Source organism: Leptodactylus fuscus (assembly GCF_031893055.1).
Source record: "Leptodactylus fuscus isolate aLepFus1 chromosome 2 unlocalized genomic scaffold, aLepFus1.hap2 SUPER_2_unloc_2, whole genome shotgun sequence".
Taxonomy (NCBI): domain Eukaryota; kingdom Metazoa; phylum Chordata; class Amphibia; order Anura; family Leptodactylidae; genus Leptodactylus; species Leptodactylus fuscus.
Genome location: NW_027439803.1, coordinates 87,982 through 101,423, shown reverse-complemented (window position 1 = coordinate 101,423; position 13,442 = coordinate 87,982). Strand labels below are relative to the sequence as shown.

At 47.9% G+C, this 13,442-nt stretch overlaps 1 protein-coding gene across 1 annotated transcript in view; it reads right to left on the bottom strand.

Moving 5' to 3' along the window:
* Window positions 1-13,442, bottom strand: part of LOC142186332 (pancreatic secretory granule membrane major glycoprotein GP2-like) — a 59,554-nt gene that overhangs the window by 38,403 nt on the left and 7,709 nt on the right. The window contains exons 2-4 of the mRNA XM_075261159.1: window positions 11,456-11,647; window positions 11,276-11,377; window positions 7,842-8,065 (exon numbers count right to left, since the gene is read on the bottom strand). Coding sequence (XP_075117260.1) covers window positions 7,842-8,065; window positions 11,276-11,377; window positions 11,456-11,647 — 518 coding nt within the window. The remainder of the gene's footprint in view (window positions 1-7,841; window positions 8,066-11,275; window positions 11,378-11,455; window positions 11,648-13,442) is intronic.

Genomic DNA, 13,442 nt, shown 5'->3' with positions numbered 1-13,442 from the left:
AGTGACCCTCATACAGAATATTGTCCTATACTGGCCCCTGTATATATACTATCCCCTCCATACAGTATAACGTCCCATAGTGACCCTCATACAGAATATTGTCCTATACTGGCCCCTGTATATATACTATCCCCTCCATACAGTATAACGTCCCATAGTGACCCTCATACAGTATATTGTCCTATACTGGCCCCTGTATATATACTATCCCCTCCATACAGTATAACGTCCCATAGTGACCCTCATACAGAATATTGTCCTATACTGGCCCCTGTATATATACTATCCCCTCCATACAGTATAATGTCCCATAGTGACCCTCATACAGTATATTGTCCTATACTGGCCCCTGTATATATACTATCCCCTCCATACAGTATAATGTCCCATAGTGACCCTCATACAGAATATTGTCCTATACTGGCCCCTGTATATATACTAGCCCCTCCATACAGTATAACATCCCATAGTGACCCTCATACAGTATATTGTCCTATACTGGCCCCTGTATATATCCTATCCCCTCCATACAGTATAATGTCACATAGTGACCCTCATACAGTATATTGTCCTATACTGGCCCCTGTATATATGCTATACCCTCGATACAGTATAACGTCCCATAGTGACCCCCATACAGTATATTGTCCTATACTGGCCCCTGTATATATACTATCCCCTCCATACAGTATAACGTCCCATAGCGACCCTCATACAGTATATTGTCCTATACTGGCCCCTGTATATATACTATCCCCTCCATACAGTATAATGTCCCATAGTGACCCCCATACAGTATATTGTCCTATACTGGCCCCTGTATATATACTATCCCCTCCATACAGTATAATGTCCCATAGTGACCCCCATACAGTATATTGTCCTATACTGGCCCCTGTATATATACTATCCCCTCCATACAGTATAATGTCCCATAGTGACCCCCATACAGTATATTGTCCTATACTGGCCCCTGTATATATGCTATACCCTCGATACAGTATAATGTCCCATAGTGACCCTCATACAGTATATTGTCCTATACTGGCCCCTGTATATATAATATCCCCTCCATACAGTATAACGTCCCATAGTGACCCTCATACAGTATATTGTCCTATACTGGCCCCTGTATATATAATATCCCCTCCATACAGTATAACGTCCCATAGTGACCCTCATACAGAATATTGTCCTATACTGGCCCCTGTATATATACTATCCCCTCCATACAGTATAACGTCCCATAGTGACCCTCATACAGAATATTGTCCTATACTGGCCCCTGTATATATACTATCCCCTCCATACAGTATAACGTCCCATAGTGACCCTCATACAGTATATTGTCCTATACTGGCCCCTGTATATATACTATCCCCTCCATACAGTATAACGTCCCATAGTGACCCTCATACAGTATATTGTCCTATACTGGCCCCTGTATATATACTATCCCCTCCATACAGTATAACGTCCCATAGTGACCCTCATACAGTATATTGTCTTATACTGGCCCCTGTATATATACTATACCCTCCATACAGTATAATGTCACATAGTGACCCTCATACAGTATATTGTCCTATACTGGCCCCGGTATATATATTATCCCCTCCATACAGTATAACGTCCCATAGTGACCCCCATACAGTATATTGTCCTATACTGGCCCCTGTATATATACTATCCCCTCCATACAGTATAACGTCCCATAGTGACCCTCATACAGAATATTGTCCTATACTGGCCCCTGTATATATACTATCCCCTCCATACAGTATAACGTCCCATAGTGACCCTCATACAGAATATTGTCCTATACTGGCCCCTGTATATATACTATCCCCTCCATACAGTATAACGTCCCATAGTGACCCTCATACAGTATATTGTCCTATACTGGCCCCTGTATATATACTATCCCCTCCATACAGTATAATGTCCCATAGTGACCCTCATACAGTATATTGTCCTATACTGGCCCCTGTATATATACTATCCCCTCCATACAGTATAACGCCCCATAGTGACCCTCATACAGAATATTGTCCTATACTGGCCCCTGTATATATACTATCCCCTCCATACAGTATAACGTCCCATAGTGACCCTCATACAGTATATTGTCCTATACTGGCCCCTGTATATATACTATCCCCTCCATACAGTATAACGTCCCATAGTGACCCTCATACAGAATATTGTCCTATACTGGCCCCTGTATATATACTATACCCTCCATACAGTATAATGTCCCATAGTGACCCTCATACAGTATATTGTCCTATACTGGCCCCTGTATATATACTATCCCCTCCATACAGTATAACGCCCCATAGTGACCCTCATACAGTATATTGTCCTATACTGGCCCCTGTATATATACTATCCCCTCCATACAGTATAATGTCCCATAGTGACCCTCATACAGAATATTGTCCTATACTGGCCCCTGTATATATACTAGCCCCTCCATACAGTATAACATCCCATAGTGACCCTCATACAGTATATTGTCCTATACTGGCCCCTGTATATATCCTATCCCCTCCATACAGTATAACGTCCCATAGTGACCCTCATACAGAAAATTGTCCTATACTGGCCCCTGTATATATACTATCCCCTCCATACAGTATAATGTCCCATAGTGACCCTCATACAGAATATTGTCCTATACTGGCCCCTGTATATATACTATCCCCTCCATACAGTATAATGTCCCATAGTGACCCTCATACAGAATATTGTCCTATACTGGCCCCTGTATATATACTATCCCCTCCATACAGTATAACGTCCCATAGTGACCCTCATACAGTATATTGTCCTATACTGGCCCCTGTATATATACTATCCCCTCCATACAGTATAATGTCCCATAGTGACCCTCATACAGAATATTGTCCTATACTGGCCCCTGTATATATACTAGCCCCTCCATACAGTATAACATCCCATAGTGACCCTCATACAGTATATTGTCCTATACTGGCCCCTGTATATATCCTATCCCCTCCATACAGTATAACGTCCCATAGTGACCCTCATACAGAAAATTGTCCTATACTGGCCCCTGTATATATACTATCCCCTCCATACAGTATAATGTCCCATAGTGACCCTCATACAGAATATTGTCCTATACTGGCCCCTGTATATATACTATCCCCTCCATACAGTATAATGTCCCATAGTGACCCTCATACAGAATATTGTCCTATACTGGCCCCTGTATATATACTATCCCCTCCATACAGTATAACGTCCCATAGTGACCCTCATACAGTATATTGTCCTATACTGGCCCCTGTATATATACTATCCCCTCCATACAGTATAACGTCCCATAGTGACCCCCATACAGTATATTGTCCTATACTGGCCCCTGTATATATACTATCCCCTCCATACAGTATAATGTCCCATAGTGACCCTCATACAGTATATTGTCCTATACTGGCCCCTGTATATATACTATACCCTCCATACAGTATAATGTCACATAGTGACCCTCATACAGTATATTGTCCTATACTGGCCCCGGTATATATATTATCCCCTCCATACAGTATAACGTCCCATAGTGACCCCCATACAGTATATTGTCCTATACTGGCCCCTGTATATATGCTATCCCCTCCATACAGTATAACGTCCCATAGTGACCCTCATACAGTATATTGTCCTATACTGGCCCCTGTATATATACTATCCCCTCCATACAGTATAACGTCCCATAGCGACCCTCATACAGTATATTGTCGTATACTGGCCCCTGTATATATACTATCCCCTCCATACAGTATAATGTCCCATAGTGACCCCCATACAGTATATTGTCCTATACTGGCCCCTGTATATATACTATCCCCTCCATACAGTATAATGTCCCATAGTGACCCCCATACAGTATATTGTCCTATACTGGCCCCTGTATATATACTATCCCCTCCATACAGTATAATGTCCCATAGTGACCCTCATACAGTATATTGTCCTATACTGGCCCCTGTATATATACTATCCCCTCCATACAGTATAACGTCCCATAGTGACCCCCATACAGTATATTGTCCTATACTGGCCCCGGTATATATACTATCCCCTCCATACAGTATAACGTCCCATAGTGACCCCCATACAGTATATTGTCCTATACTGGCCCCTGTATATATACTATCCCCTCCATACAGTATAATGTCCCATAGTGACCCTCATACAGTATATTGTCCTATACTGGCCCCTGTATATATACTATCCCCTCCATACAGTATAATGTCCCATAGTGACCCTCATACAGAATATTGTCCTATACTGGCCCCTGTATATATACTATACCCTCCATACAGTGTAACGTCCCATAGTGACCCCCATACAGTATATTGTCCTATACTGGCCCCTGTATATATACTATCCCCTCCATACAGTATAACGTCCCATAGTGACCCCCATACAGTATATTGTCCTATACTGGCCCCTGTATATATATTATCCCCTCCATACAGTATAACGTCCCATAGTGACCCTCATACAGTATATTGTCCTATACTGGCCCCTGTATATATACTATCCCCTCCATACAGTATAACGTCCCATAGTGACCCTCATACAGTATATTGTCCTATACTGGCCCCTGTATATATACTATCCCCTCCATACAGTATAACGTCCCATAGCGACCCTCATACAGTATATTGTCCTATACTGGCCCCTGTATATATACTATCCCCTCCATACAGTATAACGTCCCATAGTGACCCCCATACAGTATATTGTCCTATACTGGCCCCTGTATATATACTATCCCCTCCATTCAGTATAATGTCCCATAGTGACCCCCATACAGTATATTGTCCTATACTGGCCCCTGTATACATACCTCCCAACCGTCCCGATTTCCGCGGGACAGTCACGATTTGGTTGACATGTCCCGCGGTCCCGGTTGGAGGGAGGTATGTCCCGATTTCAACTCAGATCTGCGTCCAGAGGACGCAGATCTGAGTTGAACACATATGCGGCTGAAGCAAGGAGCTGACACAGGTGAGCTCCTCGCTTCGCCGCTGCCCGCCTCTCTCCCTGACACATGGGGCTGAAGCTGCTCGCCTGCTCGCTTCGCCGCTGCGTCTCTCTCTCGCTGACACATGCGGCTGAAGCGAGGAGCTGACCTGTGTCAGCTCCTCGCTTCGCTGCTGCCGCCGACTCCTGGCTTGTAGACGCGATGTACAAGCCAGGAGCCGGCGGGAGCGGCAAAGCGAGGAGCTGACACAGGTCAGCTCCTCGCTTCAGCCGCATGTGTCAGGGAGAGAGACACGCAGTGGCGAAGCGAGCACGCGAGCAGCTTCAGCCGCATGTGTCAGGGAGAGAGGCGGGCAGCGGTGAAGCGAGGAGCTGACCTGTGTCAGCTCCTTCCTTCAGCCGCATGTGTCAGCGAGAGAGGCGGGCAGAGAGCGGCGAGGGAGCAGAGGAGAAGGTAAGTTTAATGTGGAGGTGGAACGTGAATCTGGGGGCAGAGATGGAGAGGACGGCATGACACTGGGGGCAGAGATGTGGGGACATGAATCTGGGGGCAGAGATGGAGGGACATGAATCTGGGGGCAGAGATGGAGAGGACATGAATCTGGGGGCAGAGATGGAGGGACATGAATCTGGGGGAAGAGATGGGGGACATGAATCTGGGGGCAGAGATGGAGGGACAGGAATCTGGGGGCAGAGATGTGGGACATGAATCTGGGGGCAGAGATGGAGGGACATGAATCTGGGGGAGAGATGGAGGGACATGAATCTGGGGGAGAGATGGAGGGACATGAATCTGGGGGAAGAGATGGAGAGGACATGAATCTGCGGGCAGAGATGGGGACATGAATCTGGGGGCAGAGATGGAGAGGACATGAATCTGGGGGCAGAGATGGGGGACATGAATCTGGGGGCAGAGATGGAGTGGACATGAATCTAGGGGCAGAGATGGGGGGACATGAATCTGGGGGAAGAGATGGGGACATGAATCTGGGGGCAGAGATGGAGGGACATGAATCTGGGGGAGAGATGGAGGGACATGAATCTGGGGGCAGAGATGGAGAGGACATGAATCTGGGGGCAGAGATGGGGGACATGAATCTGGGGCAGAGATGGAGAGGACATGAATCTGGGGGCAGAGATGTGGGACATGAATCTGGGGGCAGAGATGGAGGGACATGAATCTGGGGGAGAGATGGAGGGACATGAATCTGGGGGCAGAGATGGAGAGGACATGAATCTGGGGGCAGAGATGGGGGACATGAATCTGGGGCAGAGATGGAGTGGACATGAATCTGGGGGAGAGATGGAGGGACATGAATCTGGGGGCAGAGATGGAGAGGACATGAATCTGGGGGCAGAGATGGGGGACATGAATCTGGGGGCAGAGATGGAGTGGACATGAATCTAGGGGCAGAGATGGGGGGACATGAATCTGGGGGAAGAGATGGGGACATGAATCTGGGGGCAGAGATGTGGGGACATGAATCTGGGGGCAGAGATGGAGGGACATGAATCTGGGGGCAGAGATGGAGTGGACATGAATCTAGGGGCAGAGATGGGGGGACATGAATCTGGGGGCAGAGATGGGGGGACATGAATCTGGGGGCAGAGATGTGGAGACATCAATCTGGGGGCAGAGATGGAGGGACATGAATCTGGGGGCAGAGATGTGGAGACATCAATCTGGGGGCAGAGATGGAGGGACATGAATCTGGGGGCAGAGATGGGGACATGAATCTGGGGGCAGAGATGTGGGGACATGAATCTGGGGGCAGAGATGGAGGGACATGAATTCTGGGCAGAGATGGTGTGGACATGAATCTAGGGGCAGAGATGGGGGGACATGAATCTGGGGGCAGAGATAGGGGGACATGAATCTGGGGGCAGAGATGTGGGGACATGAATCTGGGGGCAGAGATGGAGGGGGGACATCAATCTGGGGGCAGAGATGGAAGAGGGACATGAAACTGGGGGCAGATGAAGGGTGTATATGAAACTGGGGGAGAGATAGAGGGGGGACATATAATTTACGGGCGACTGTAGGAGGAGTATACTGTGTGCGGGCACATGAAAAATTAACGAGTGGGCGGAGTCAACACAAAAGTGGGCGGGGCTAAATTTGCCGCGGCGCGCATAGCGCGACGCACATTTTGTCCCTCTTTCAGTTCTTCAAAAGTTGGGAGGTATGTGTATATATACTATCCCCTCCAGACAGTATAATGTCCCATAATGCCACATACATAGAGTTAACCAAACAGGCTTCTGATATGAATTTTCCAAAATTTTTACATTCAACTGAACACACAATCTTTGGGACTCACCACCGGGAACTACTATTATCTCTACAGACCCCAGAGTATAATAAGTGGAGGGCGGGGGAGGTGAATAGACCGTGTTACTCACCTCCCCTAGCACCGGTGCCAGCTCTTGGGGTTTTTCTGGGCTCTGATCCACACAGAGATATTATTACGTGAGTGTGACCCACAATAGCTGATAACAGTATTTGGGGTCCCGCTATCATCTACAAGCCGACACCATTTTTACTTCATCCAAGACAAATTTCAAATTGTTCGGTTTCATTAAAAAACAGAACAATTTTGAATATTTGGGTCGAATGCAGTTCAATTCCATCCAATTCACTAATCTCTAGTATTGGCAAATGGAATCTAAACTACTGACTGAGCCACGGAGGTGTGAATAAGGCCTAAGCAGTGATAGTATGGGTGGTCTAGGGACTGAATGCAGATGGCGCCACCTCCGGGGACACTTGTACCAAACTAATGGTATAATTCTATTCCATGTCCTTCTCATAGTCTTACCTTACTAAAAACATTCCCGCACCATCCTATGGCGGCTTTTACTTCCATACTGTCCACTCGGATATAGTCTATAGCGTCCGTATAAGGATAGTTGCACGCAGCCGAGTCATTAATGAGGTGGAAGCTGCTGGTGTCGTATCCCAGTTGCTGCAGTTGGCACCGACAAACAGAGACCGTCATTAGGCCGCCCTCACAACTCACTATAGGTTTCACATCTGAAATCTCTGCAGACAAATACAAAATGATGTCTTAGAGGTGACAATTCTTACAACAGAGTCCTACATTAGCAGCTGTGTTCTGGTCCTCGGTGAACAGGCTTGGAGTTGTGTCGGAGATTGTCTGGTCCCTGGGACTCTCTCCATCATGTCGGACATCTCTTAGATTATATTTGACTACATAACCCAGTGGTCCCCAACCTTTTTTCCACCAGGGACCAGTTTCAGCAAGACAATTTTTCTATGGCTCGGTGGGGGCGGGGAAGGGGTGTGGATGGGGGTGGGGTTACTACAACCTCAATACAGCTACATTACATGTCACAAGGACAAGTAATGTGTAATGTAGTTGCCCAAAGTTTAGTAGGCAAGTGCAAGGTGGAGCCAAGACCCGCTGCATGTCCTTACTAGAATCCCGGACATACAGCGGATCCCGGCACAACCCCGCACTTTGCTCACCTTATCCCAATGAGCAACAACCAAGCGTCAGTGCTATGGAGCCGGCTACACAGCAGCTGCTGACTCTTCGCCGCCGGTACGCGGACTGGTGCAACATACCCCGCGGCCCGGTACTGGTCCACAGACTGGTGGTCGGGGACCCCTGACATAAAGTAGGTGAACTCTTATAAAGCAGGGGCTTATCCACAAGACTGAGGTGCTAAACGGTCATGAAAAACATTTTAACATCCATTTTGACAGATGTTTCCCTTAAGTGAGTGAGAAAACGGACAAAAATAAGACAAGCTCCATTTTGTTTTTTGATGGACCATTAAACATTGAATTCAATGCATTTCTGTGATGGACATTGAAAAAAAACGTCACACAGAAAATATTCACTGCCGAAAACCAGATCTGCTCTATAGAGCTGTATTCACACGGATAATGTGACATCTGTTTCTTTAATGGACATCAAATTGATAGAATTTCTGTGACTTTCTTTTGGGCTTCATTTTTATGGCGTTCACTCTGCAGCCAAACTGACCCGTCCCCTGTACTCTACGTTGCGGTGCAATTCCAGGGAAACCAAATTTATATCGTTTACTTTAGGTTTTAACCGCTTACAAAAAATCCTAAATTTTCTTAAAGTCACCATGTTCCGATACCCATAACAATTTTAAATTTGCAGGGGGGGGGGGGGGGTGTCAGGTGTACACTTTAGTTATACCATTTTGGGGAATTGTTATTGCTTTGATCACTTTTTGTTAAAAATTTTTATCAGAGGCAAAACAAATCAATCAATAAATCTCTCAATCACTTTGACACTTTTGATCTTTTTCCCCTGTATTTTTCTGAGTTTCTAGAGCGGCTGTTTGTGGACACAGAGACCTCATCAGTTTGGGCTTCTCAGCACCTTAGTTACTTTTATATGTGACCTAGAGAAGGGGGAGGCTGTTCAATTTTTGTAATTTTTTTCTTTTTCCTTTTTACTTCTTCTAATACTATTGTAATAGACCGCCCCTATAGGTCCAATTTTGTCCTTTTTCACAGACCGATCCATACACTCAGATATACGAGGGATCCATGAAGATGATTGTCCTTTGGGTGCAAGACGGACGTGAGAAAAATTATGTTTTTTATTGGCCGTTTTGCACCACAGTTGTGTGAATGTAGCCTTATCCTTTATTCATCCATGAAATTCAGTCTGTATGTTGGCCAGATTTAGCAGCCCAAACATCATGCCGGGACAGGGACTCCTATTTCCATCCCCCAACTGGTCCTGGTTTACTAATTCCCCCAGCCATCTCCACTCCCTGCCCTGGCCCTCTCCATTCTCAGCCTGGCCCTCTTGACTCTGCCTGCTCATCTCCACTCCCTGCCTAGCCCTCTCTTCTTTCCCCACCTGGCCCTCTCCACTCTTCTGTCCTCTCCATTTCCTACCTGGTCTTCTCCACTCCGCGTCTGGTCCTCTCTACTCCCGAGCCTGGCCCTCTCCACTCCCAACCCTAGCACTCTCCACTCCCAACCCTAGCAGTCTCCACTCCCAACCCTAGCACTCTCCACTCCCAACTCTAGCCCTCTCCACTCCCAACCCTAGCCCTCTCCACTCCCAACCCTAGCACTCTCCACTCCCATCCCTAGCACTCTCCACTCCCATCCCTAGCACTCTCCACTCCCAACCCTAGCACTCTCCACTCCCAACTCTAGCACTCTCCACTCCCAACCCTAGCCCTCTCCACTCCCAACCCTAGCACTCTCCACTCCCAAACCTAGCACTCTCCACTCCCAACTCTAGCCCTCTCCACTCCCAACCCTAGCCCTCTCCACTCCCAACTCTAGCACTCTCCACTCCCAACCCTAGCCCTCTCCACTCCCAACCCTAGCACTCTCCACTCCCAAACCTAGCACTCTCCACTCCCAACCCTAGCCCTCTCCACTCCCAACCCTAGCACTCTCCACTCCCAACCCTAGCCCTCTCCACTCCCAACCCTAGCACTCTCCACTCCCAACTCTAGCCCTCTCCACTCCCAACCCTAGCCCTCTCCATTCCCAACCCTAGCACTCTCCACTCCCAAACCTAGCACTCTCCACTCCCAACCCTAGCCCTCTCCACTCCCAACCCTAGCACTCTCCACTCCCAACCCTAGCACTCTCCACTCCCAACCCTAGCACTCTCCACTCCCATCCCTAGCACTCTCCACTCCCATCCCTAGCACTCTCCACTCCCAACTCTAGCCCTCTCCACTCCCATCCCTAGCACTCTCCACTACCATCCCTAGCACTCTCCACTCCCATCCCTGGCACTCTCCTCTCCCAACCCTAGCACTCTCCACTCCAAAACCTAGCACTCTCCACTCCCAACCCTAGCACTCTCCACTCCCAACCCTAGCCCTCTCCACTCCCATCCCTAGCACTCTCCACTCCCAACCCTAGCACTCTCCACTCCCAACCCTAGCCCTCTCCACTCCCAACCCTAGCCCTCTCCACTCCCAACCCTAGCACTCTCCACTCCCAACCCTAGCCCTCTCCACTCCCATCCCTAGCCCTCTCCACTCCCAACCCTAGCACTCTCCACTCCATGCCTGGCATTCTCTACCTCCCTGCCCTTTCCACTCCCTGTCCTAGCCCTTTCCACTCTCTGACCCAGTTCTCTCCATTTCTTACCTGGTTCTCTCCACTCCCTGCCCATGGCTTTGTGCTGTACACCATGAGCTTTCTTTAAATACATTAAAATACATGAACACCAAGGAAGAGCAATGACTAAGAAAACGTATTGCTACTTACTTATTCCCTCATATGTGGTGCTATTACAATCACAAGTTGCAGCTTCATTTAGAACTGAACAAACCTCATCCCGTGTGCAGTATGGATAACAGAATGGAGTTTCTGCAACAGAAAAACAGAGATGAATCTACAAGACAAGACAATATGGCGGAGCCACTATTATACAACAGTCCCACTTACCTGTGCAGCAGTGTAAGTTACTATCCCAGTACCAGCCTACAAGGTTACTACAACACGTGTTGTCCTCCATCGGACATTCAGTATTACTAGGGGGGACACAGTTTGTAAAGCCATCCTTACAGAGACAGCCATTACCAGGAATGCAAAACCCTGCACAGGAATCAGCACTGCACAGAACAGGATCGGAGCCGCCTGCAGAAACAAAGCAGAAATGATACAGGGAACAGAAAACATCTGCACATGGCCGGGACCTTCTCACAGAACTTACATTCATATAATAGAGATTGTGATTCTGCACCAACATGAGATACTTTATAGAAAGATGTTGCTGTTTTCTGCCTGATAATCTCACACCACTCGGTGTCTCCCTGACTGATAATTTGCCGCTCCCAGGGAGGTTCAGTCTTTAGAAACCAGCAGGATGAAGATGGGAGGGGGAGGGGCAGGTGTCTCTGCACAGTCTCTACATGTCTGCACAGCTTTCCCATCCTGGACACTGCACAGAGAGGAGTCTGCAGCTTCTCATAGCATACAATTAGTGTAAGGAGAGTCTATTTAATGCTGTAGTGAGGTTTAGAATGGACTGGTTTAAATCAGGAGCATTGAAGACTGAAGATTCCTGTAGGTGGCGTGGTCTTGGCTCAGGCAATGTTATCTGCCCGCCAGTCTGTCGCAGATAAGTCTGGTCTTACACGACCGTATTGAATCTACAGTCCGCAAGTTGCTGATCGGCAACATAGACTCCGCAGACGCCTGAGTCCTGCCGCACTCGCCCATAGAGTTCTATGGGTAAGTCCGCGCAGTGCCGCAATTCATGGCCATTACGGACATGTGCTATAAATTGCGGACCTCGGTTGTGGCCCGGCCACACCATGGATAAAATATCTGGTGGTGTAAGAGGCCGCATTGAATATAATGTATCCGCAAATGGTTCGCAGTTGAAAACCCTCAATTGCGGACTTACATTGCGGCCGTGTAAGACCAATCTAACACACCCAGAGCCTTGACATTTTCAGGTGTTGCAAGTAAAACCTAACTCTGCCTCTCCTATATATATCCCTTCTTGTGCCTGCCCTGCCTCAGAGACAAATGTAAAATTTGCTGCAGCCATAATGTGATTAATAGCAGCAGAAAATCTGAGGACACCGGGTAGGAAGACGTGTACAGTCACAGACAGAAGACATCAGTGGCGACATCATCAGTGTTACATAATGGAGGGGTCACTTTGTCACTGACCTGAGACTTGAGAATGAATCAGAAACAACAAGTGAATAAGGAGATATTCTGCTGTATATGTCGTCTGCCCGTCTGTAAGTGTGGCTGATAAGCAGTAATAGTAACGTTGTGCTCTCTGGTGCCCCCATAGTATAGCAGTATAATGACCCACTCACAATATAATGGCCCCCTTGTGTCCCAAAACACAAACAAAATGGCCCTTTTTGCCCAAGTCACCATATATTGGCCCCTTTTTGCTTCCACTTGTAGTATAATTGTCACCTTTTGATCCCAACACAGTATAATGGCCCATTTTGCCACACACACTATAATATGTCTTCCTTCTATCACACACAGTATAACAGCCCCGTATAATCCCTCCCGCAGAGTACAATGGCCCACTTTTACCCCTCACAGTATAATGCCTCCCTTCTGCCCCTCTGCCCCCTCCCCTCACAGTACAATGCCTCCCTTCTGCCCCTCTGCCCCCTCCCCTCACAGTACAATGCCTCCCTTCTGCCCCTCTGCCCCCTCCCCTCACAGTACAATGCCTCCCTTCTGCCCCTCTGCCCCCTCCCCTCACAGTACAATGCCTCCCTTCTGCCCCTCTGCCCCCTCCCCTCACAGTACAATGCCTCCCTTCTGCCCCTCTGCCCCCTCCCCTCACAGTACAATGCCTCCCTTCTGCCCCTCTGCCCCCTCCCCTCACAGTACAATGCCTCCCTTCTGCCCCTCTGCCCCCTCCCCTCACAGTACAATGCCTCCCTTCTGC